Source organism: Microtus ochrogaster, chromosome 7, assembly GCF_000317375.1.
Source record: "Microtus ochrogaster isolate Prairie Vole_2 chromosome 7, MicOch1.0, whole genome shotgun sequence".
NCBI lineage: Eukaryota > Metazoa > Chordata > Mammalia > Rodentia > Cricetidae > Microtus > Microtus ochrogaster.
The window spans coordinates 30,255,651-30,280,538 of NC_022014.1; the positions used below are offsets into that span (position 1 = coordinate 30,255,651).

A 24,888-nucleotide genomic window follows, 5' to 3' on the forward strand; every position below is an offset into this window, starting at 1 on the left:
AAGCATTGGGAACAGCTGGCATGCCCGACAACAGGAGTAGAACACTGGATAAATGTAACAGTAAATGCATACTGTGTAGCTATTACCAGTACATGTTTCCCAGGGGATATGTTTGCACAGCCATGTTTCTAACGTCATGGGAAAATACATATTATATATAGCAGTTGAGTTTGGGAGCTCCATGTGTCAATAAGGAGTCAGAATAGGGGCCAGACAAGGCCAGACATTTTAGCTCAGTCTCTTTGTTTCTGTGTGAGCATGAGCAGAGGACCCATTTCTCTGTGCCTTGGTTTCCCGTCTATGAAGGCAGATGGTAACTGCTTTTCACAGTGATGTGGGAGAATGTTACAATGTGATCAAGATTAGCACAGTATCTGGACCAACAGTCGATAAACTGGTTATTAAATCATCAGTGTTATCATTATTAAGGATATATAACAAATGCTCATTTCTGCTTTTTGTTTGTTTTTAGTTTTTCAAGACAGGGTTTCTCTGTAGCTTTGGAGCCTGTCCTGGAACTCACTCTGTAGACCAGGCTGGCCTCGAACTCACAGAGATCTTCCTGTCTCTGCCTCCTGAATGCTGGGATTAAAGGTACCTCCGCCTGGCTCTGTTATTTCTAAGAAGTCTCTTTTGAATGATTTTTATTTTTGTCCTTAAGGGGCTTATCTGCATTTTTTGTATTTCCTTTAATAAACATGTATGAATTGTTGATTTGTGGGGGAAAAGGTGACATGGAGGAGTAAGAGGAGTGCCCAGGGTGGGGTGTTAAATACCTGCAGCTTCCTGTTCAGAGCACCTGAGTGGCAGGCATCCCCCAGAGCTGCCTGCAGGGCGTGAGAGACCACATGGCGCATGCAGGCCTCAGGTGTCTGCTGCTCCTGGGCCGCCTCAATCTCCAGCAGCAGGGCGCTGCACACGGAGGCGGAAACCAGCTCAGGGTCCACAAACAGGAACACTCTGGGGGCAAGAGTGGAAGGGAGGGGCTGGCTGGACATCCCAAAAGCTTGGATGGAGATCCCAATTATATAATACCATTGATAACAAAAGCAGTTTCTAGTGATTAATTCCCCTAAAAGGAGAAGCTTTGGGTTTGGAAGCCTATCATTGGAAAGACAACCACAAGAAGTGTGGATGCAGCGGCTAGTGTCTCACAGCCCTTTTAGAGATGTGAGTTCCCTCAACTGCAAGGTCCCACGTGGGGGATGAGGTTAAATTCTTCATCCAGGGAAGTTCCAGTCTGAGTCCTGCTTTCTGGTCTTCAGCATCCTGGTCCAGTGCTCATCACCCTTTGGGGAGACCTTAAACCTCTCCTTCTGGTAGTGGAACACTGGCCCATATAAGCCTCATCTTTGCTCATCACCCCCATCAGGCCAGAAAACTGACTCACCCACACTTCCCTTCCTCAGGAAACTATGCCATGCTCTCTGCTCCAGAACTAATTCCCCTACTGCCCTGTTGCTCCGCACCCTTCCTGAGCATAGCTCCCAAGTCTCAAACCTACATGGTGCTGCTCAGCTAAACCCACAGACTTGCCTGCAGTAGAGAGAGGAACTTATTCCCGCTGCACCCTCCTTCCCCTTACCATTTTTCTTCCAAACAATAGCCAGGGACACTCTTTGGTCTTATCTAATGGCTGAGACTTCATTGAGGAAAGCCCCCAGGGTTCAGTCCCTACAGCTACCACTGATTTGATTGGATGTGGCTTCTTTGTGGCACAGAAACAGGATGTGGGGAGGCATGAAGACTGAACAGGGCATTCCCCTGAACCATGTGGTTCTTCTGCCCAGGAGCAGGGTCACTCTGTACCCAGCCAATACAGAAAGGCCCAGAAAATGGTATAGCCACCACCCTTGACCTGGAAGTGCATGCCACTGTCGGGCCAGTATGGAAGCTCTGGTAAGATTATCTCTTCATCTGGCCTCCTCTTTCGTTCCCCTGCCAGTGAACAGTTATGAGGTACCCAACACTTTGAGGGAGCCACAGGGAGCAGCCACCCCCAGGCCTCTTACCTTTCCTGGTAGGGGTACAGTTCACTTATCAGGTTCTGCTCCGCAATGACAGTCCTTTGGAACAGTGTACCTGCAAACCAGACTGCATCAGTGAGCCAGCATCTGGGTCTCTGACTCCAGTTCTTTTGGAAGGAGCAGAGAGTTTTGAGCTCTTGGGCATCCTGGAGAAAACAGCCTGCTGTTGGGTGGTGCCGCGTTGCAGCATGGGAGGCCAGGACGCCCAGCAGCCCTCACCTGGGATGGCTGCCTCGGTTTTCAGCCTTATGGCACAGTCCAAGGCGACCGTCGAGTAGGGGGCGGGCAGGGTCAGCAGCCTGGTGCAGAAGGTGTAAGCTCTATGGTAGAGATCTTCCGTGATGCCTGTGGCCTGCTGAGAGGGAGGGGTTGACGCTCTGGGTCTTGAAGGGTCTGGGGGTGGCATGAGTTGGGGCGGGCGCGGAAGAAAGAAGGTTGGAACTGACAGCCAGACTGGCTTCGGGCTCTCCACGTTCTCTGGTTGCAATCTCTCCTCCCAGCGTTTGTGAGACCTTCCTACAATACCTTAGCCAGTCAGAAATCCATCGCTGCATTCCCGGCAGGTCAGTTCTCTCCCAGCCTAATGCTGGAGCTATGTGGCGCATTTCTGGGCACCTCCGGGTTTGGAAACTTGGCGCTGCTTCCTCTCTGCACTCCCGTGAATCTCACAGGCATATGGTACCCCACAATGCCCAGAGACTTCTTTCCTCCCTTCCCCCTTCTTCCTCAATGGGCTTGATTCCTTTGCCAGAGCCCAGCCCCATCCTCATCCCAGACGCTGCAGTGACACTCCCCATATCCCCCTCTCAATTCCTTTAACCACAAGTGTAAAACATTGTTTTCTTATGTCTTGTCTCCATGTAGAGACAACCAATTATAAGAAATCAACAGTTCTGGTCCATTTTTAGGATGATGTGCAGTTAGAGTTCATCAAAAAGTCACGGACAAGAGGCAGGCACTAGGCCCCTTCTCCTAGCTTGTCTCAGACTCAAGCCCCAGGATATCCGTTAGGTAAGGCTTTGCATCCTGGACCAATAGGACTGGGAACTGGGAAGGGGCCTATGCTAGAGGAGCATGAAGATGATAACTCTATGGGGAAGAGAGGGCAGGGGTTTCTTGAAATCAGGGACTTAAAAAACCGCTGTCGTGTGCCAAAAGGCCACACCAGCCCCTTTTGCCTTTTCTCTGTCTTAGAGCCCTATTCTGCAGAACTGAGTATTAAAAATGGTTTTGTGCAAGGTAGTGGTGGCACATGCCTTAATCCCAGCACTTGGGAGGCAGAGGCAGGCAGATCTCTGTGAGTTCAAGGACAGCCTGGTCTACAAAGTAAGGATAGCCAAGGCTGTTTACACAGAGAAACCCTGTTTCAGAACAAACAAACAAACAAACAAAAACCAGTTTTGTTTTCCTTCATCTCTTGAATTTGTTGCTACAGAGTGAGAATCTTGTTACTCACAATGATGCCGTACAAATGAACAGCCCAAGGACCACCCACTATTGAAGATTCTCTATTTGTTCTCCACACTGTCTCAACTACCTCACTGCCTGTCCAATTTAACTCCGTGTAGGAAGGAAAGCACAGAGTGTTTGGGAAGGCAAGACCAGGCTTGCCCTAGCAGAGATTGAGCATCAACTAGGAAGACAGGACAGGGCCATGTGACTTGAAGCTCCTGTCCTGTGGGTGCTGGGAATAAAATCTGGATCCTCTGGAAGAGCAGCAAGTGCTCTTAACCACTGAGTCATCTCTCCAATCTCAGTCACTCAAATTTGATCCCAGAATAAATTATCTCTTAATCCCTTTGAGAATTGTGACTTTTTTCCCCCAGCCTCACGTGAATCACCTTGACCCCAGCCCATCTCACCTTAGTGAGCACGTACATTAGCGTGAGCAGCAAGGGAATGAGGACACGCCGTACATCCTCCCTTTCTGCCTGGAAGACAGGAGACCCTTGTGTCATGCTGGGCTGGGTGCTCCAGGGACCACCACATCCTAGCTACAGGTTAGGCTGGAGGTTACAGAGAATTAGGAGGAAGGCAATCATATAGTACGCCAAGGGGAGTGGACAGGGGAAGAAGGGAACAGGGTAAGGAGCAGCAAGGATGTAGACGCCATCTCGGAAGAGCAGGGGGGATGGAAGAATCCTCGTGCGAGGCAGGTAGGGTGGGAAAACCGCATAGACCCCACACAGGAGCCAAAGGTGATTGACAAGCAAGGCCCCAGCTTGGGAGCGGTATTTCCCAAGCAGCAGAGTGCAGGACATGGATAATTTTAAGTAGTACAAGAATAAGACTTAACGGTTGCACACATGTGTGTGGAGTATACACATCTTTCGTTTCTGCCCAGCAATGTAGGTTTGCTGTTTATGGCTATGGTAACCGAGTTTCTTTTTGAAATATGCTGATTCAAGTAAGGACGGGAGTGAAAGAATAGAAAATAGCACTGAGCTAGAAGTCAATGAAGAAGACATGCCTGGTAAAAATAAAGCCTATGGCCCCCCGCACGACCCAAGTTTGGGAGCACAGAACTGCACAGGTGGACCCCCAACCTGATGGGGCTCCTCTCTTCACTCCACCCCCCACCCCTGCTTCCCTCAAGCTTGAACACCAACCTTCTCCAGCTCTCTGAGCAGAATCCGGACCAGGATGGAGCTCTTTCCTGGATCTCGCTCCACCTTCTTATGCAGAGACCATCTCCACATGCCTGGGCCAGAGACAAGGTCATGACTGAGTGGATGGGAGGCGCCTAGAGGCTATCCCCCCCCCTCCAGCCCTCGGTCCTGGAATGTGATTGGCCAGCTGCATCTGACCCTGTCATCAGAGATGACTCCAGGTACGTGTGGTGAGCTCCTCCCATGGCTCTTTCTGGACAGTGAACTCCTAGAAAACGAGGGGAGAGGCCATGGGAGGGGGCAGGGATGTGTGCGTGGAGCATGGAGAAGGGATGTCTGCAGCCCAGAGCTCCAGACACCTGTGGAATGTTTCCAGGTTCTAGAGTAGAGTCTTGTTTGGAAGTAGAAGTGGGGAAGGTGACCAGGAAAGAGGGTACCAGAGCCCGATTACTACCTACTGTATGGCTGTTCACTTCTCTCTTTCCTGAGGCTTCAATTTTCTGTGCTTTCAATCACCCACCACCAGCTATGGTCTCAACATACTGACTCTAGGAGGACTGGACCAGGAAGCAGAGAAGCATCAGGTAGATTTTCGTAAGAAGACAGCTAGGCTGGAAATCCCTCATCCGAGAGCTCACTCCAGGCCTAGGCCTTTCCTGGAATGCCTGGGGCAGCGCTGGCTGGCTGGGACAGGAGAGGGGGGGGGTGATAGGGGGTAGGGTTGGGGGTGGGGGTGGAGTATGGGGATAGAGGGGGGTCAGGAGTGGTTGCTTCCTGCTCCTGCTCTTACCGCGATTACTCTGGAGGGCCGGGGTCGGGGTGTTGAGCTCTCGGAGCACAGCCTGCACACTTCTCTGGAAGTCCAGCTCCACATCTGAAAGCAGGGGAACCTTGAGGTCAGGAGCTGTGGGGCTCAGCCCATCTGAGCTCACTGCTGCCCTGCCCCCATCCTGTTTCTTTAAGATGAAGTAAAAGACGTAGAGACAACAGGAAAGTCAGACATAAAGTAAGAAAAGGTAAGAAACCCCGAGGCAAAACATAGATGAAGAGAAACAGGTTAAGTTATAACAACTAGCAAGAAAATAGCTAAGCTAAGGCCAAGCATTCAAATTAATAAGTTTTTGTGTCATAATTTGGGAGCTGGTTGGTGGCCTAAAAGAAAAAGCCTGCTACAAAGGTGGGCATGTGGAGGTCAGAGGGTAACCTCCAGGAGTCTGTTCTGGGTGTCTGTCATGGGTTTTGGACATCCAGTTAAGGTCACCAGGCTTTCAAGCTTCTGCCTACCAAGCCATCTCGCCAGCCTAGGTGGAGAGACTTTGTTTGTTGTAGAGACAGGGATTTTTTTATGTAACAGCCCTGGCTATCTTGGAACTTCTTTGTAGACCAGGCTGGCCTTGAGCTCACAGAGATCTACTTGCCTCTGCCTCTGAGTGCTGGGATTAAAGGGGTGCACCACCATACCTGGCTCAGGTCAAGACTTTGATTCCTAGATAGATAGGGTCTGCATCCTTGTTCACATGGAAAAAGTCATAGAAGACAGATGGGGGGCGGGGTCATCCACAATCCTTATGTTTGAGAGAAGAAAATGAGGCAGAATAGAGACAAAAAATGGCGGGGAAGTGAGATGGGGAGAGCCCTCACCCTGAAGTCTACTTGGAGCTGAGAAGCAAGAATTCTGGCAAGAATACATGCTGCAAGGCTGTCTGCCCAGACCGCTATTCCTCTCTTACCCAGACACTTCTGGTTAAACCAGCAATGGCTCAGGTTTAGGATCTGAAGGTATTTGATCTTGGGTGAGACTCACTCCCTTCCCGAGCCGGAGTCTAAGAACCTAAATTAAAGACTCCTAATCCCTGCAATCCAGACTGTGATCACAAGTAGTGTAACCTTTGAGGAGCTCCTCAGGACCCCTCCCTCCATGAGCGCTCTTAGGTTCCTCAGTCTGTGACGTTTTCCATGCTGAACAAAGATAATGGCGTCAAAGCCGCCAAAGTCCTATATTCAACAGTTGTAAAGATAGTGGAGAGGGGCTGTTTGGGGGAACCTCACATTCATGTTCTTGGGGTGTCTTGTCTTTCCTTCTGAGCACCTCTTTCTTGTAAACCTCTATAAAATATCTTTATTTTTTTTTTTAAAAAAAGTCAGCTGGGCAGTGGTGGCACACACCTTTAATCTCAGCACTCAGGATGCAGAAGCAGGTGGATCTCTGTAAGTTCAAGGCCAGCCTGGTCAATAGAGCCCCGCCCAAAGTCATGTGAATACTGTCCCTGGTAGTGATAGCAACATTGCTAGATTTACCCTGTCCCAGGTGGTGCTAGTGACCTTGTTCCACACTCCTCTGAGTCTCAGCCTTGGCCCCTGTCCTGACTCAGGCTTGTCCATCCCACTTTCATCAAGAAACCCAAATGGGCACGTCAACTCAGAGAGAATCCCCAGCCTTCCGTACCCCTTGCCCCTGTGATATATATGAACCTGACCTGCCTCCAGCAAGAGCCCTGCTGAGTCTTGGGAAGTTTCTGCTGAGTCCCCACTCTGCTCGGAAGCTGGGAAGCCCAGTCTTTCTGTATTCTGAGTTGAGTCTGCTTTCTCTCCCCTGCCAGTCTTGAATGAAATCTTCCTCGCCATTTGACAAGCCTCGGAGTAAACTTTATTTTCCTTCTGAAGGCTATGCTGACATGGCAGACAAAGGAAGATGGAGAATATGCAAATGATTTAGCAAAGCCAGGAAGCCCCAGCGCCTATTTCACCGCCCCCTCTGCCGGGTCTGTAAGTGATGCTGTGCTGGGAACCTGTCCAGCTCTGTGCTTGCTGGCCCTGCAGAGCGCGGCGGTGTTTTTCTCACTTGTTCCCAAGAGAGACATTCTCTGATGGCTAATTTTGGCTCCAGGTTCCTCCACCATCACTCCTACACTGTGGAACTGTCCTCCGGATTCCTCTCAGACACTGCACGCACGCACACACACACACACACACACACACACACACGTGCACACACACCATCCCCTAGCAAGTCACAGTCAGGCTCTCTGCCTATTCTCTGTCTCACAGGTGTTTCCTTGAGCAAATCCTCACACATCTTGGTGTCTGCTTCCTGGAGGAGTCAGGCAGGATGGGAAGGATGGAATCACTCCCCACGAGGACAGATTTCCCTTGCTGTAACTTTCCGCCAAGACTGTTCCTGTACACAAATGATTTATCTTCTCTAGTCGACAGACAACACAAACCACACACCTCAGGGCTTCCCTTTTTGACTTGGCTGCCAAGAGTCTCACAGCTGAGTTAGAGTCCAGTCCCAAACATCAGCTCATGTCAAGGGGCTGGGGCCTCTCTTCTTGCTTCCTCTTCGCTGCCCCAGCGTTGTGTTTTGTTAGACCTTAATTGTCTCGGATTCCTTTAGCAGGCTAGCGGCTACATATGTCAACAGTGGCAGGTGGTGGCTCAAGTTGAACCACTGAGGCCAAGCTATCCTCCGCCCTAGTGGCCACCAGGCAGCCTCTCCCCATGGCTTTGAGGTGGGCAAGTGTAAAGCCCGGAGATGATCACCATCTCTAAAGCGCTCACTTCCTCCGCCTCTCACTCACTTGTCACTGTCAAGGCCTAATTCCCAGCTCCCCCAGTCTGAAGGAGATAATGGCCAGGGTTACCCATGGGGACACCTTGCTGAGCAGGGCCGTAGCTCTCCAAATTTGTCAGGAAGCCACTGGTCCAACCTGCCCTCCCATCTAACCATCTCTACCTTGCATGAATATTTGATGAATTAATGCAAGGTAGGTTATTAGTAAATTCACTGATATTTTCTCTTTCTTCTCCCTTCTCCCTCCTCTATGCCTTTTCAATCTTTCTCTTCCTTTTCTTCCCCCTTCCTTCCTTTGTTCTTTCTTCCCATGGCTTCCTCCTGATTTCCCTCCCTTGAATTTTTTCCTTCTTTTTTCAATCTCCTTTCTCTCTCCCTCCCTCCTTTCTGTCCTTCTTTTCTTTCCCTTATTGTCCTCTTGATGTGGACTACATAAAAAAATTTAAACCAGTGATGGTTCTGATCTGTCTATTTTTCAAGTTCCAGAGAAAAATAGAGAAGCTGCCAGTAGGCCCTGGAGATAGCTCAAACAAACGCTGTTTTGAGAGCCTTCAAAGCCCACCCAGACTCGAGCTTTGCCCACAGCTGGCTTGTTGACATGGTCTGTTCAGGCTTGTGTGGTACTTTCTGAAAACGAAATCAATTGCTGATGTTGTAGAACCAGGAAGTTTGTCTAAAAGTTGTGTGCCTGGCATCTCTTGCAAGTCTGAAAGTCTGTTGACCCTGGGAGTGAGTCTTTCTGACATGGGGTGATGGGCAGGGGCTGGGAAGCAGCTGGCCAGGATGTGGTGCTTTTCTCTGCTTTTCCCCATCCTGTCTCTTCTGCCTTCCCTGGTTTCCATTCTCTGCCTAACCCTGAAGACCCCAGTTAGCTAACCGAGTTGACCTGGGTTGTCCAAAAAGAGACAGAGTGAAACGTGGTGTTCTCAGTTCCAAGAGGCTAAACTCCCTAAGACCAGGAAAGAAAAGGGGTTATGGGGTCTCAGGGAAAAGGACACCTGAGCACCAAGTGAGTACTGTTGTGCCATACATAATATTGGATGCCATACATGAACCTCCTGAATCAACTTTGGCCAGAACACAGGAGTGGCCCCCAAAGTAGCCTCCATATCCCTATAGGCCATCCAATCCTGCATAGCTGGTTCTGGAGGCCCCAGTCAAATGGACAGATCGCAGCTCTTCCCAGGCCTTGCAAACCTAGCTCTAAGGAGAAGGAATATGAAATAAGGGATGACACTAGACTTCATAATGATCTTGGTATTGCTGGATATTACAATTAGGCATTATTCACACTTCAAGACAATGCTAAATGTCCATCAATTCAAGAAAGATAGGAAGACTGCATTTCCCAGACTCCCTTGCTGTTGGAGACCTGTGCAGCAAATTCTGACCAATGGAATGAGACAGAAGTGAAGCCTGTCATTTGCAGGGCTGGTGATAGAATTTTCTGTCAGCAGTGTCCTTACAGGATCCGTGCTGGAGATGATGGTGCCACGAGACTGAATCCTCAGACCCTGGATGACTGCTGAGAGCCCAGTTTGGAGTGTGATTAAATGTGAAATGAGTATTGCGCTGATAACTGGAGTCATTTGTTACAGCGGCTAGCATTCCTTGACTGACTCACAGATAGACAGAATACTTCTCAATGTATAATTCATGTGATTCTGAGCAAAAGTCCCGTGACATTGGCAGGGACAACGTTGTTCTGTTTTATAGATTCCAGGTCTTGTCCTATTTTGCCTCTTTAACTGTCAAATGTCATGTACACAGGGTCCTTAAGAAAGCTGGAGAGGTGGCTAAAGGATTAAAAGCACTGGCTGTTCTTTCAGGGTACCCAGGATCAATTCCCAGCATCAGCATGGTGGCTCAAAACCGTCTGTAACTCCGGTTCCTGGGAGTCTAATATCTTCTTCTGGTCTCTGTGGAACCAGACACGTTCAGGCAAAACATCCAGTCACAGAAAATAAAAACTTCTAAAGATTGAGAAAAAAAACCAACCATCTAACTTATAGAGGGGACCCTAGAGCCTCCCCTCCACTTTATAGATGGGGAATGAGGCTTGCAGGGGGAATTTTATTCATTCAAGGCCACAGGACTGTTAGAAATAGAACTTGCTTGGTCGTTTGCTCTATTTGAAAGTTGCCGTCCTCAAAAGAGCCAGACTCAGGAAGACAAACATTGCATGTTTTCTTCCGTAGGCAGAGTCTGGATCTAAATGTGTATGCGTGTGAGAGAGATGAGCGGAGGGGTATAAGAGCGAAGGAGGACTCTAACAGGAGAGGGGGGACAAGAGTCGATAATGAAGCATTTATGATAGGGAGCAGTAGGAGGAACTTTAGGAATCGGGGATAAACACTAGCAGTTCTTTTTTAAAATTATTTTTCTTTTTAGTTTTTCAAGACAGAATTTCTCTGTGTAGCTTTGGTGCCTGTCCTGGAACTTGCTCTGTAGACCAGGTTGGCCTCAAACTCACAGAGATCCGCCTGCCTTTGCCTCCCGAGTGCCGGGATTAAAGGTGTGTGCCCCCATCACTCGGCAGCAGTTCTTATTATTCACCATTCAGCTACACAACCTGCAGGCAGTTGAGAACACACATTTGTGTGTGTTTGTTACTCTCTCAAGATTTCCACACTCAGGGTGTCACAGCCCCTGGCTGGGCAGATGACCCTCCGAGGCCTGAAAACGCACTCGCCCATGGCATTGACGTTCCTCACCGAGCAGTCAGGCCTCCTGGAGATGCCCTCCCCCACCCCACACACTGACCTGAGCTCTCCATGGAGCCTGTCTGGGGTGAGGAGGATGTGGTTGTCTCAGGCAGCAGAGTGGAAAGTAGAATGGCGGTTTCTACGCAGAGATTGTTCTGCAAAATAAGAGGCAGCTTGTTAGTGCGAGAGATGGGAAAGTGCAGACAGTATATCCAGGATACGTGCCTGCCAGCTGCAGCGCAAACCTCCAGGTAGGAAACATGGGGCAGCTCCAAACCGGAGGAGGAAACTTGTAGAAGGAAACCAGAACTCAAGCAAGAGCCATGAAGCAACAAGGTTCGTTTTCCCCATTCTTCTATAACCGGCCTGGCAAGACGCCAACCCAGCAGTCAAAAGTGCACACTGAAGGCTCTTAGAAAGAGGTCAAAAGATGGGGGTGGGGACGCCTGAGAGATGACTCAGGAGTTAAAAGCACGAATTGCTCTTTCACAGGACCAGAGCTCAGTTCCTAGCATCCATAGTGGACTGCTCACAACCACCTGTAACAAGTCAGATGCCAGGGCAGCTAGTACCCTTTTCTGGCCTCTATGGGCACAAGGCACACATGTGGTGCATATGTATATAAGCAGGCAAAACACATATCTTTTCAAAAAAGAATAAAGGGACACCAAGTAACATTAAATAACACTACCAATCAACTGAATTTAATCAACACCTATAGAACCCTATATGCAATAATTTCAAGTGTACATAGTATGTCTAGCAGGATAGGCGGTACAACAAACCTTAACAAACTTAAAATAATTGAAACCATACAAAGCAAGCTCACAGATCCTAATAAAAGTAAACTTGAAATAAAAACCATAAATATAACTTTTAAAAAGTATTCAGATATGGACTGGAGCGATGGCTTAGTGCTTAGGAGCACTGGCTGCTCTTCCAGAGGACTTGGGTTCAATTCCCACCACCCATATAAAGCTCACAATTGTCTATAACTCCAGTTCCAGGGGATCGAGTACCCTAACACAGATATACATGTAGGCAAAGAAAAACCACCAATGCAGTATAAATACATACATATATATACACACACATATATGTACATATATGTTCAAATAATCAGGTATTGGAGGCCCACACTTTTAATGTTTTAATCTCAGCACTTAGGAGGTCTTCAAATATATGAAGCAATATATTTATTTTAAAATGTTTTTAAAAGATTTTAGTGTATATGTGGAGGGAGGGGCGAGGGCTGTGCACCTGCATGCAATGCCCACGGAATCCAGAAGAGAGTATCAGATCCTTGGAGCTGGAGTTGCAGGCGGTTGTGAACCACGCAGTATGGATGCTGAGAATCAAGCTTGGGTTTTTTGTAAGAAGAGTCAGTAGCTGCTGAGACATCTTCCCAGTCCACCAACGTGTTTCTACATCACACAGGAGCTCAGGAAACAGGGCTCAAGGGAACATTTCCCAACTCATTTTATAAATCTCTTATTATCCCAACACCAAAACCAGGCAAAGAGAGTATCAAAAACAAACAAACAAAAAACAGAAAAGAAACTACACACATATATGGAAAACCCCTCAAGCAAGTATTAGCAATATAGACACAATGGCTTGATGGATTTACCCCAATCATGAAATACTAGTCCAATATTTGAAAACCAATCAGTGTAATCTACTATGGTAAAGATTAAGAGGAAGAAAAAGTTACATGATCCTATCAATTGAGGCACTGAAAGCATTTGACAATTTCAGTGGTCGTGGATGACAAAGGCTCACAGACAATTAGGAGCAGGGGGACTTCATCCATCTGATAAAGGACATCTGTCAATACCACAGCCCAGAAGCGAGGGTGTCTGTCTGCCGCCACCAAAGCTATTCAATTTGACATTAGAAATCCCTGCTGGTGTAATACAGAGGAAAGCAGGCATACATACCAGATTGCTTCGCAGTCAATGCGACTGCTGAGCTAGAGCCAGCCCAAGGTATACATACTGGAAGAGGAAATAAAGCTGCAGATAATAGAACTCTGTCTGCAGGCATCGGAATACTTGCTTAAAATAATTGATAGCCAACAAATCGTTATGGGTTTAGGAAACCCTAGAACAAGCAAAATGAATCTGCGGGTACGTGTACACATACAGGCACACACACAGGCACGCACGCACACACACACACACACACACACACACACACACACATGCACACAACTGTGCACTTTTGGTAAGCAGAATGGCTCAACCAGTGAAGGTGCTTGTTCTCAAAGCTGACAACCCGAATAGTTCCCAAGATCCACATGATGGAAGGAGAAAGCTGATTCCTGCAGGTTGTCCTCGGGCCTCCGTACGCATGCAGCATGCAGACATGTGAGCACCCACACAAACATTCAGACAAATGTAATAAAAATCTTAAAAAGCCGGGCAGTGGGGTGGTGCACGCTTTTAATCTCAGCACTCGGGAGGAAGAGGAAGGTGGATCTCTGAGTTTGAGGTCAGTCTAGTCTACAGAGCGAGTTCCAGGACAGGCTCCAAAGCTACAGAGAAACCCTGTCTTGAAAAACAAACAAACAAACAAAAAACAAGCAAAACTTTAAAAAGATTTCATATAACCAGTGAATAACTTAAGTAGAGGCACAAGAAACAAAGTTAACATGCACCATCAGACATATCTTCATACACTAAGACTAAGTAACTGGAGCCCCTAATTTAAAACATATGATCACTTAAATAGCACCAAAATAAACAAAGAAAAAATGCCAAGGTGCAAATCTAAGCAACATGTTGAACCTGTAAGATAAGAATTATAAAATGCGTGGGGTGGGGGTGGCACACACTTTTAATCAGAGCACTCAGGAGGCAGGGATTTCTGTGAGTTCAAGACCGGCTTGGTTTACAGATCAAGTTTCTGGACAGCCAAGGATACATAGAGAAACCCTGTCTCAAAAAAAAAAAATAAAACAAACAAAGAAACAAAAAATAGTGATGTTAATAAAATAAGAAGGCCTACATCAATAGTGAGGCACATTAGGCTCACAGTTTGGAGATCTGTTGAGATGTGAGTCCCTCCAGACTGAGCAGAAGGTAAAAGAATCCTAACAAAAATGTCAGCAGGATTTCATATACCTATAAGTAGAAACTGAGATTTATAGGGGCAGGCATAGAAATTGTGGAGGCTAAAGATTATATGGCCAGAATGTTGTTGGAGAGATGTCATATAGACATGTAGATCACAGTATTTCAGATTTCCCCGGTTTTTCTTATAGTTATGTGTTTTCTTCTTTTAGGTTATTATTAACTTCTTGAGTGTGTATGGGTGTGTGTGTGTGTGTGTGTGTGTGTGTGTGTGTGTGTGTGCAAGAACATGGGCTCATGTGTCCTACCATGTGATGTGGAGGTCAGGAGGTCAGTGCCACAGTGAATTCTCTCCTTCCACCCATGGGTCCCAGGGATCGAACCCACTGGGCTGCTCCCACTTGCCAACCTCAATCTGTCTTCAGGGTCCTTGCACACTGCTTCCTGGAGCATCTATCCTCCAGTTTCCCCCCACAGCTGGCTCCTTTTCAACATTTGGGTCTTGTTTTAAAAGATTTTTTTTTAAATTATGTGCATGCGCATGCGCCTGCATGAATTTATGTGTGTCACGTATGTATAGGTGCCTGGGGAGGTCAGAAGAGGATGTCAGATTTCAGGGGCTGGAGTTACAGGCAGTTGTAAGCCACTAGGTATAGGTGCTGGGAACCAAACTTGGGTTCTCTGCAGGAACAGCAAGTGTTCATAATCCCCAAGGCATCTCTCTATCCCTCGGGACTCATTTTAAAGGTCAATTCCTCAAGGCGGAAGTGACATCCTGGTATCTCATGCAAGACAACTCTTGTGCAGACTTTGATTTCAGTCCCAGCATCAGCATTCCTGCATCTGCTCTCCTCCTCCTTCTCTTCCTCCTCCTCCGCTAATGGTTAGAATGTGAGCTAAGCACTACCTTAGTGGCACTGATGCCGGTGGACAATGGGTATATATTACACTGTGTGATGAGTGGGTGAAGGGGGAAGTTACTGCTATAGGGCAGAAGTCAATGAATGAGAGAACCAGGGAAGAACTAAGACCTCCCGGTCAGTTATGGTTGCCTCTCTTGCCTTTTTCACCCCTCCCTGACCCCTGCAAACCTCACAGAGCCGCTTTGGCCCTAAGTAAAATGAATGCGCAGGTAAGGTAAGCTTATAATGAGCGTAAGATCATTTCAAAGAAAAAGAAATCTAGGCCGATTTTCAACAGAAAAGAAACCTTGGCTGGGTGTGGTGGCATTCATCTTTAATCCCAGCACTTAGGAGGCTGAGGCAGGTAGATCTCTATGAGTTCCTGACCTAGTAAGCACCAGAACAGCCAGGGTTATGTAGTGAAACAAAAAAAAAAAAAAACAAAACAAAACTAAGTAGAAGAAAACAACAATAACAAATCAATTTGATGTTTAATGTTAAACAGAGAGGCATTTACCATCCCTGACAAACGCCTCCTCATCTGTGTGTTTATTCTCTCAGAAGTGGGCACATCATCATTTATCCAGTGTTTGCACCTGTTTGTGTGGGTACCAGAGCTACTCTGTGCTGCCCCCTTGGTCCTCCTCCTACTGAGAAACTCTGATCTACTTCCTGGCCTCTGTGGCAGCTGAGGTCAGTCCTCAGGGAAGCTGCTCGCACGGAACAAGAAGTGGAAACAAACAGAATTCAGTTTATTTTCAAAAGGCATCAACATCTTGTTTATCATTGTAGGAACTAAAACTTACTCTGTTACACTAACAGGTGCCTCCCATTGGTTTCTTGGGAGTCTTGATGGCAGCTGATTGGTCTATGCATGTGCTGTGAAGAGCGTGGATGCTGTTGCAGGAGAGGCCACTTCCACCCTCTCCCGAATGACTCCTGCATGCTCTACCTGCCAGCGTGTGACTCCTCTGCCCAGAAGGGAGAACTGAGCCTTGCCAAAGGGAGCAGATGAGCGCTTGTTCAGCCCAGGACACCAATGGCCTTTCTGTGATTTAGCCAGGGGGAAGGTGAGGTTTTGTACTTCACCCTTCTGAAGACATGCTTGCTGTAATTATCCACTCAGAAGAATGCCTTTTCTTACTTTAACAAGTGCCTTCTGTGCTGGCTACAGCCCTGCACCAGTCACTGTTGCCTTCCACTCAAGGGCCAGCCTTCAGAAGACTGGGAAATCAAATGACTGTGCGGTCATCTTAAATATAAACTAGAGACCCAAATCAGAGATAACTGTCTATGAAAAGGGTATGACATTTCCCCCTATGGGCTTAGAACATCCTCTCAGCTGATTCAAAGGCCCCTCTGGCTCTCTTCTCAGTTTATGAACATCTATGAAATACTATACATATGGCAATGCCCAAGAGTCAGAGATAGATGGATGAAATACAGCCTTGTTGCTAGGGACTACTGGTCTACCTTGTACAACTTTCCTTTCTTTCTTATTACTATGAGATGTGTGTGTGTGTGTGTGTGTGTGCATGTAACAGTGCATGTGGAGGTCAGGAGACAGCCTTGTGGAGTCAGGTCTCTCCTTCCACCTTTTCCTGGGTTCCAGGAATCAAACTTGGGCAGTCAGGCTTGAGTGGCAAGCATGCCTTACCCACTGAGCCATCTTGCAGGCCCAGTCTATAACTTTTTAATGACCACAGCTTGTCTCTATTTGCCCAGGACTCTTCAAACAGGCTCACATACTCCTGGTCCACCATTTAACTACTAAGAATAATTTACAGACCTGATAACCACAGCTTGTTTGTGTTGGTTTAACTTTTATCAGTCTGATTAGGCTAAGCGATGCCCAGTTAGCCAATAAGACATTGTTTCTAGGTATGTCTGTGAGGGTGGGTATTAGTCAGCCTTCCGTTACTTTAAGTAGAAAGTGCCTCAGGAAATTAACTGATGAATAGAGAAGGCTCATTTTATTTAATGATTTGGAAAGTTTGAGGCCATGATCACTAACTACCCTGCCGCTTTGGGTGAGGCAGCACATTACGGTTGAAGCAAAACACCAATTTCCCAATCCAGAGAGCAAGAGATACAGAGGAAGCGTGGGGTGCGCTGGTGCACACCTGCAATCCCAGCGCTCAGCAAGCCAAGGCAGGAGGACCACAAACTTGAAGTTAGCTTGAGCAACTGGAAAGACCTGGGAGAGGCAGGCGAGAGGAAAGAGTCAGGATGACAAAATTTCCTTCACAGAATGCCTATAACGAGCTAAATCTCTCTCACTAGGCCCTACCTCTTATAGATTCTACGATCTCCCAATAGCACATGCTGAGATCCAAGCTTTTAACACATGAGCCTCCAGTAGACAGTCAAGATCTAAACCACAGCAGGGTATTTCTCAAAGAGACTAGCACTTAACTCAATGGACTCAGTAAAGAAGATCCACCCTCACTCATGTGGTTGGGCAGCATCTAGTTACTTGATTGCCTAAACAGAACCAAGTGGCAGAAGCAGGAAGTTCAACTTCTCTGCCCTTGACATCAGTACTCCTGGTTTTCAAACCTGAGTCCAATAAAAACTCACACCACCAGCTTCTTTGCTCCCCAGCTCTTTGGACTCAGGCTACAACCACAGCATGAGTTTTCTTGGGTTTTTAGCTTGCTGAGTGCACACTGTGGGACTCCTTGGCTTCCACAGCCACATGAGCCAATCAAAAGGCTAGTCTCTACACATCTGTTCACATCCTATTGGCTGTTTTTTCGCAGCACCCTGATGTCATTGGTGCTTAATCAGTTCTCCCACTTCATAGAGTAGCAGGCTGATAGTGGAGAGTCTGGACACAATGTTTTTCCTAGTTAATGGTTAAACTTCACTTTTTATATTAAAATCCCCGCATGTGTTCAAAATCAGAAGGCACAAGTGACTCTAAAGCAGAAGCATTGTTGTCAATTATCCTCTGGTCCATCCATTCTCTTCCCCAGAAACATCCCGCAGCTTTGGACAAGCTGTATCTGTGGCCAGCACTGAAAAGTCAGATTTAATATGTACATCGAGATTTGAGCTTTTATTTAAAATAGGGGACCAGAAGATCTGACAACACTGGGCCCATAGTTCTGCACACCAACGATCAGGTGGTGTTGAAGTACAGTTGTTCCTGTTGAAAGTGGCCTCTTGACTTTTGTACCCCACAATATCCATTCTCTCTTCCACTCACTAAGTCATTCTGGACCATCTTTACATGCCAGAGCTGCCCCACAAACGAACAGAAATGGCGGTTTTGCTGGGTCAAGTGGCACAGACATGTAGCACCAACTGTTATGGAGGCTGAGGTAGGACGGTCCAAAGTTCAAGGCCTTGTGGGGCTGCAGAACGAGTTCAAAGCCAGCCTGGAAAACCTGGTGAGACCTTGTCTCAAGGCACAAAAGTAAAGAAGGGTATAGAGAGCTTTCTTAGCTTATCTGAGGGCCTAGGGTCAACCCCAAAACTATGGTGTGGGGGAGGATCCGTTGAAATGAACTAGGTGGACGGACTCATCCATTCACTCAGCTGTTCACCGAGCATTGTTTGTATTGCACTGGATTCCAGGTATATGGAAACAAAATAAAACTTATAGTGAGGGTAGAGGGCCTGGACAGCAAACTAAACAATTACATTGTGTGCTATGAGACAAACGCAATAGAAGTGGAGTTGAAAAGGAGGAACGAGAGGTCCCGGAGCTAAGGAGGGGGGGTACAAGAGGTCCCTGAGTTAAGGAGGGGGGAAGCGGTTTTAAGGACTGATATTATGCTGAAATGTTTTTTTTATTTTTATTTTTCATCATAAATGGACAGATTGCAATAATGTACACTTACCAGTCACAAAGTGATGTTAGACATGTGTGAAATATGGGGTGCAGAGATCAAATGAACTGACCTCCCCCATCCTGTCCTTAACATTTTCTGTGCTAAAAACACTTGTGTTTTCTCTCTTAATTATTTTTTCTTTCTTGCTCTTAGCGATCCTTTCTTCTTTCTTCCTTTCTTTCTCTCTCTCTTTTTTTTTTTTTTTGGATTTTTCGAGACAGGGTTTCTCCTTAGCTTTTTGGTTCCTGTCCTGGAACTAGCTCTTGTAGACCAGGCTGGCCTTGAACTCCCAGAGATCAGCCTGCCTCTGCCTCCCGAGTGCTGGGATTAAAGACGTGCACCACCACCGCCCAGCTTTCTCTTTCTTTTTAAAGATTTATTTATTATGCTTTTTAATTAACTTATTTATTTTATGTGCTTTGGTGTTTGATTATGTGTGTTTGTATGAGGGTGTCAGATCCCCTGGAACCGGAGTTAAAGACAACTGTGAGCTGCCATGTGGGTGCTGGGAATTGAACTCAGGACCTCAGGAAGAGCTGTTAGTGCTCTCAACCTCTGGGCCATCTCTTCAGCCCCTTTTCTTTTCCTTCCTTCCTTCTTTCCTTCTTTCCTTCTTTTCTTCCTTCCCTCCTTCCTTTCTTCCTTTCTTCCTTCCTTCCTTCCTTTCTTCCTTTCTGTCTTGTTTTTTGAGGCATGGTTTCTCTGGGTAGTCCTGGCTGTTCTAGAACTCACTCTGTAGACCAGGCTGGCCTCAAACTCACAGAGATCCACCTGTTTCTGCCTTCCTAGTGCTGAGATCAAAGGCGTCTGCCACCATTACTCAGCCTTAATGATTTTTAAATACAAATGGTCTTCAGCCTGTGATGAGATTATATCCTGATAGACCTGTCGTAAGCTAAAACATGTACTTGCCTTAACTTACCCAGATCGCAGCTCAGCACCTTCTTTCTTAGATGTGCTTGGACTTATACCAGCTTATATACAGTAGAGCAAAACCATCTAACATGAAACCAAGTTCATAATGAAGTGCTAAGTAGCTCATGGGATATATTCAGTACTGAAAGCAGGTGGCTGTGCGGGTGTACTTCCATGCCCCTATGAAGTCAAAACTCATGAGCCAGGGACAATCTGTCCATAAGACACTTTTGTTAACCACAATCACCATGCTGCGGGAATATCTCCAGCAATGACTTGCTCCTAACTGAAGCTTCCTGCTCTTCAATCAACATCTCTTCATTCTCCACCTCTCAAGGGTATGTGCTGCTCTTATTGAAAGGGCAATTAGGAATCTCCTGACGGGGAGTCACATCTGGATAGAAACCTTCAGGGGACAGCCATCTGCAGCAGAGATATCTTAAGAGAACAACAGAGGCCAAGTCCTGAGGGAGGAGGGTGCCTAGGGTCTAAGAGGGAGTGCAGCCATGGAGCAGTAAGCATGGGGACAGTGGAAGATTGAGAGTCAGTTCTCTGTGGGTTTCTGTTTATGAGTAGTTTAGGAGCTTTTGTGAGAGTGTCTCAAAGTGTATAGGAAACACAGCTGGCCTGGGGGATGATGTCTGTCATCCCAACAATATTTTACTAAGCAACGGAATGTCTCCTTTCAGGGTAAAGGCTGCCTAGTTTACTTATGGTTACCCAGGGTCCAGGTTTTCCAAGCCCAGGGTCGCCCTGTTGTGGTTCAGTGACCCCTTTGGGTCAGCTCCTCATTAACTACATAGACTTGGGCAGCAAGCAGAACTGATGAGCAAGATACCCACTGCTCACTTTCAGGAAACCATGAGAAATAAAGTCCTTTGTCTCTGCCTGTGGAGACTCATGCCTTGTGCGGTGCCCTCAAGCGACAGTTGTAAGGACTAAACAACCCCTCACCATTGTTGGACCAATGGGGATGACTCAGTGGGCAAGGGGGCTTGCAGCTAAGTCCTACCTGAGTTTGATCCTTGGGACCCACAGGGTGGAAGGGAGAAGCAGCTCCTACAAGCTGTCCTCTGGCCTCCAGGTGCTTGCTACACACACACACACACACACACACACACACACACACACACACTTAAAGCAAAAAGATCCTTCACCATTCTTGATAAAGGGATGAGATCGGAAACAAAAAAGGGGGTGACAGAAGGAGAACTGGGGTTCTGGGGAGCTCTCCCTTAAGTCAAGAATCTTAGCAAGGGACAGCCCTTGGGGCAGGTGCGTTCTCAGCAAGCCACAGCCTTAAAGGTGAAACAGGTGGGAAAAGCGAACGGAAGCCCCTGGGCCCTATAGCTGTCGCAAGCCTGTCAGCAGCCCAGCTCAGAGCATCTGGGCTGGGATGAGTGCCGCAGCTCTGAAGGGGCCAGGCCTGGCAGCCCCGTCCTTTCCTAGACTCTGCTGCAATCCTGTCTCCTAGGGCGGGTCCTGTCTCCTAGGGCGGGCTGTCTAGTCGCCCAGAGAGAAGAACGTTTTATTCCTGTATGGCCTGGTATAGCCCCACCTGCAAAGCCAAAAGGAGCAGAGGAGCCGAGACAGGGAACTTGCAGGTAGCCTTGCTGTTTTCCTATGACCCGCAATTACCTGCTCCTGCCCAGAGAGACAGAGACAGACAGAGACAGAAAAAGCCCACGGAGCCCATGTCTCCCACTTCCAACACCTCTCTCTCGCCCTTCCCGCCAAAGTGTCCTCCTCAACTTCAGGGGCCGCTCACATTTAACGGGCAACAGATCTTGCTCTTTCTTTTAACTAAGCAACAGCATGTGCTCACTGGGCACATCTCCAAACTGCAGCCTGTGATTAGTGGGCAAGCAGAAGTGGGAGGCAGAGCGCTGAGTTTCTGAGACCCCCTCAGCCCACAGCCCCACAGGGCCAATCAGGATTTTAACTATTCCTAAGGACTCGTCTCTCTGGACGGCTTTGTGAAGGCCTGCAGGCCGACTTCCTTGGGGTGTCTCTGCCAGGATGGAAGGAAACACCTGGATGGGACAGAGCAGTGAGGGCAGTAACTTTGTTCCTGGGGAGCCTGGGAGAGTCTGAGGGTCCTGGATGCTGAAGGACCGCAGGAACTGAAGCCTGACCTTCGTGTACCTTTCACAGGTGACCAGATGTCTTGGAAACAGCGGGAGGCTGTTGTAGCAGGCCTCTGAGGGGTGCTGAGGCCCTGCATCCCGACCCCATCCTCCTGGGGTCTAACCCATTCTATCACTGGGGCTACTGGTCTGAAAGACTTACACCTCTGTGCCTCCATTTTGCTTTATTTACCTACTTATTTACATGGCCTGGGATGGAACCCTGGGCTTTGTGCATGCTTCGCACTGTGCTCTGTCACTGAGCTGTACCCTCAGCCCTCCTCATCTTTAAAGGAGACCCCATTGCAGCACCTGTCACATAGGATAGGGTGCAAGACTATGCCAGGGATGACACCTGCCTGGAGCTAAATCCGTGAGTGAGGACAGGCCCACACCAGGCTCCTCCATGACTCTGGGCACCTTTTGCCATACAAAGTCCCCAGGTCTCTGCTCTCTCATCCTAAGTCATGCGCCCACTGTCCTGCTTGTCTGCACACTGGGCTCCTTCCCCTGGGGGTGCTCCTGGGCTCCACCTTTACATACAAACCCTCCCTACCTCTGAAGCCTCACCCTGGTCTCACCCTACCCTCCTCAGAGCTGACCCATTTCCCCGAGTCTTGCTTCACGACGGAACTAGTGTGTCTTACTATCTGTCTGTGTCAGACACCCAAGGCAGGAGGCCAACATCTCAGGGACAGAGGATCCCCCCCCGGTCTGTGTGTGTGTGTGTGGGGGTGTGTGTGTGTGTGTAGTATCAGACAGCCCGGCATTACAGTAGCTAAATACCCAGAAGCAAGATGGACAGATGATCGTCTGGAAGCAGCATCGCTAGGGATTCAGGAATCTCTAGGGAATCCCCCTGTACACTTATCCCTTCCGCAACCTGCTGCAGCGTGCTCCCCTGTGACCTCCGTCTATTCCTAGCCTAAGAGGGGTAGTGAAGCTCTTACCCAGCTACCCTCAAGTTGCTGAGAGAATCGCGACCACACAGCATTGGCATTAGCCTCATTGTCGCCAGCAGGACAAAACTAGGGAGGTCCTCTCCTCATCTGAAAATAGGTTGAACAGAAATAGCTGGCAGAAATCTTAGTAGTTACCACATCAGCATAAGCCTTCGAAGACTCGGGTTCCTGAGGTTTCTCTTTCCAGCATTCTCCTCCGTGGCTAGCATCTAGGTTCTGTCTCTCCCAACGCACTCCCCAAGACTCCACCCCTGTGGATACCTACCTCTGCTGGGTTGCAGTTGTTCACTGTCCCAGATCCTCCAGCCAATGGGCTCTGAGGTCCTGTCTGGGAGGCCAACAGCCCCAAAAGACCAGCTATCCCCAAGAAGCCAAGGAGAGCCTGTAGATCTATCTGATTGTGGGCTCCAGATCTTCAGAGAAAGCTCTGCCTTACACAGCCAGTCTTGCCCCTCCCCTTCCTTCCCCTTCCCCTTCCTCAGGGCCCTAAAAGCCCCTCCCAGGCATATCCTGCTGGGCTGTCTTTTTTTTTTTTAAGAAGTGGGTGTGGTGACCCACTGTCCCAGGGGGTTCCTCATTTTGACTTACTACTACAGAGCGTCCAGAGGGAGGGAGGGGTATTTCCACAAGGATCCACTCTCATACTTAGAAGGTTGCAATGCAGTAGCCTAGGTTTCCCAGAGGTCCAGGTATCCCAGCTGTGTCCTACCCACACTGGACATCTGGGCCAGATGCCCTGCAGGCTTCTCCCACTCAACATGTACAAGCCGAACGATTTCACTCCAAACCTGCATCTCTGTCTCTCAGTTCAGAACAGAAACCCCAAGTCATCACAGTACCTGCCCCAATATTTGCATCTGAGCCACACCAAGTCCCCTCAACACTACTTTGCTCATCCCAAAAGCAGACATCGTGGGCTTTGTCCTGAGCCATGGCAAAACCGTTCTCGATCTGTTTCCCTTAATCTCACCGGCTCCTCCATTGGTAAATGGCTCTGGCTCTGGAGAGAGGTAGATTGCCAGGGCTGTCATTTAAGCACCTAGATCCAGCCATGCCTGAAACCCCATTGCCTCATCTAGTTCTACGCTGCTCAGCTATGTGACCCAATGAGGTCCCTGCTTTTTAAAGACTAAGCCTGTCTGACATAGGCCTAGGTCACTTGCAGCCTTGGGGCCATGAGGTTACAGGGTTTTATTTGTTTGTTTCCCTCACCCTCATTTTGTAGAGGAAACCGTAAGAAAAACACAGTTCCATGGATGTGTATTATTTTTCCCCTCTGGCTCTGTCCCCTCCCATTACTTTCTTTCCTGACTCTTCCAGGTGACCAAGATTAATCCTATCAGAGTCTCTTCATTGGTGTTCGGAGGCCATATGCCTCCCGTGAGTTCTGGGGTAGTACCAGTCAGGTTAGTTCTTCCGTTTATGTGAGAACGCATGGCTCATCCAATAGAGCAGACAGAAAATGAATGCATGAGTGACAGAGAGCATGAATGGGTGGAATGAATAAGCCCAGTGTGCAATAGAGGCTCCAGCCAGCAGCGGCAGCGTGGACCAGTGTGGCCACCAAGGGTGGCCACTCGCCTTATCAGCCTTGGCCTAACTGAATCGGAAATCACAAGCCGGGCCTCGGCTCTTGTGGCTGCACCGCTCTTATCAGCTGCATTTCTGCAGCTGGTGTGGGTGTGGTAGCCATGCAAGGGACAGCTGAGTGACTGCAGACAGCCCCAGCGCTATCCGCCATCCCTTACACAGAGGACTGGAAGCATTTTCCGCTTTGAAGATGTGCACCTGTTAGACAGTCGGAAAAAGGACAGAGTGGAAAAGGAGGAGAGATGAGAAAGTTCTGCCCCCAACCCTGCCCCTGGGCACAGCCCGGCCTCTCTCCAGGCTGGCAACACAGAGTTTGACCCAACCATGGGACTTCTTACTTCCCCTTAGGGTTTGTTTTATCTGAGCTGTCTAAGCCACGCTGTTCCGGGATCTCTCATCTGCACCCATCTCCCGTGCCAATGGGAACAGTGATTCCCCTGATTCCCCTGCCGCAGGATGGAGGGTCCAGGGCGGTTCACGACAGCACAGGCACCTTCAGGGGACTGTGCAAGTGTGAGCTCTCTCTCTCTCTCTCTCTCTCTCTCTCTCTCTCTCTCTCTCTCTC

General features: G+C 48.2%; 1 protein-coding gene across 1 annotated transcript in view; it reads right to left on the reverse strand.

The window, feature by feature from the left end:
- The window catches only part of Pik3r6 (phosphoinositide-3-kinase regulatory subunit 6), a 46,490-nt gene extending 23,428 nt beyond the window's left edge, over nucleotides 1-23,062 (reverse strand). The window contains exons 1-8 of the mRNA XM_005349827.2: nucleotides 22,999-23,062; nucleotides 10,974-11,070; nucleotides 5,427-5,510; nucleotides 4,637-4,728; nucleotides 3,890-3,958; nucleotides 2,247-2,379; nucleotides 2,013-2,082; nucleotides 777-960 (exon numbers count right to left, since the gene is read on the reverse strand). Of these exons, the coding sequence (XP_005349884.1) occupies nucleotides 777-960; nucleotides 2,013-2,082; nucleotides 2,247-2,379; nucleotides 3,890-3,958; nucleotides 4,637-4,728; nucleotides 5,427-5,510; nucleotides 10,974-10,986 (645 nt within the window). The 5' untranslated portion in view covers nucleotides 10,987-11,070; nucleotides 22,999-23,062. The remainder of the gene's footprint in view (nucleotides 1-776; nucleotides 961-2,012; nucleotides 2,083-2,246; nucleotides 2,380-3,889; nucleotides 3,959-4,636; nucleotides 4,729-5,426; nucleotides 5,511-10,973; nucleotides 11,071-22,998) is intronic.
- Nucleotides 23,063-24,888: the final 1,826 nt, after the last annotated feature.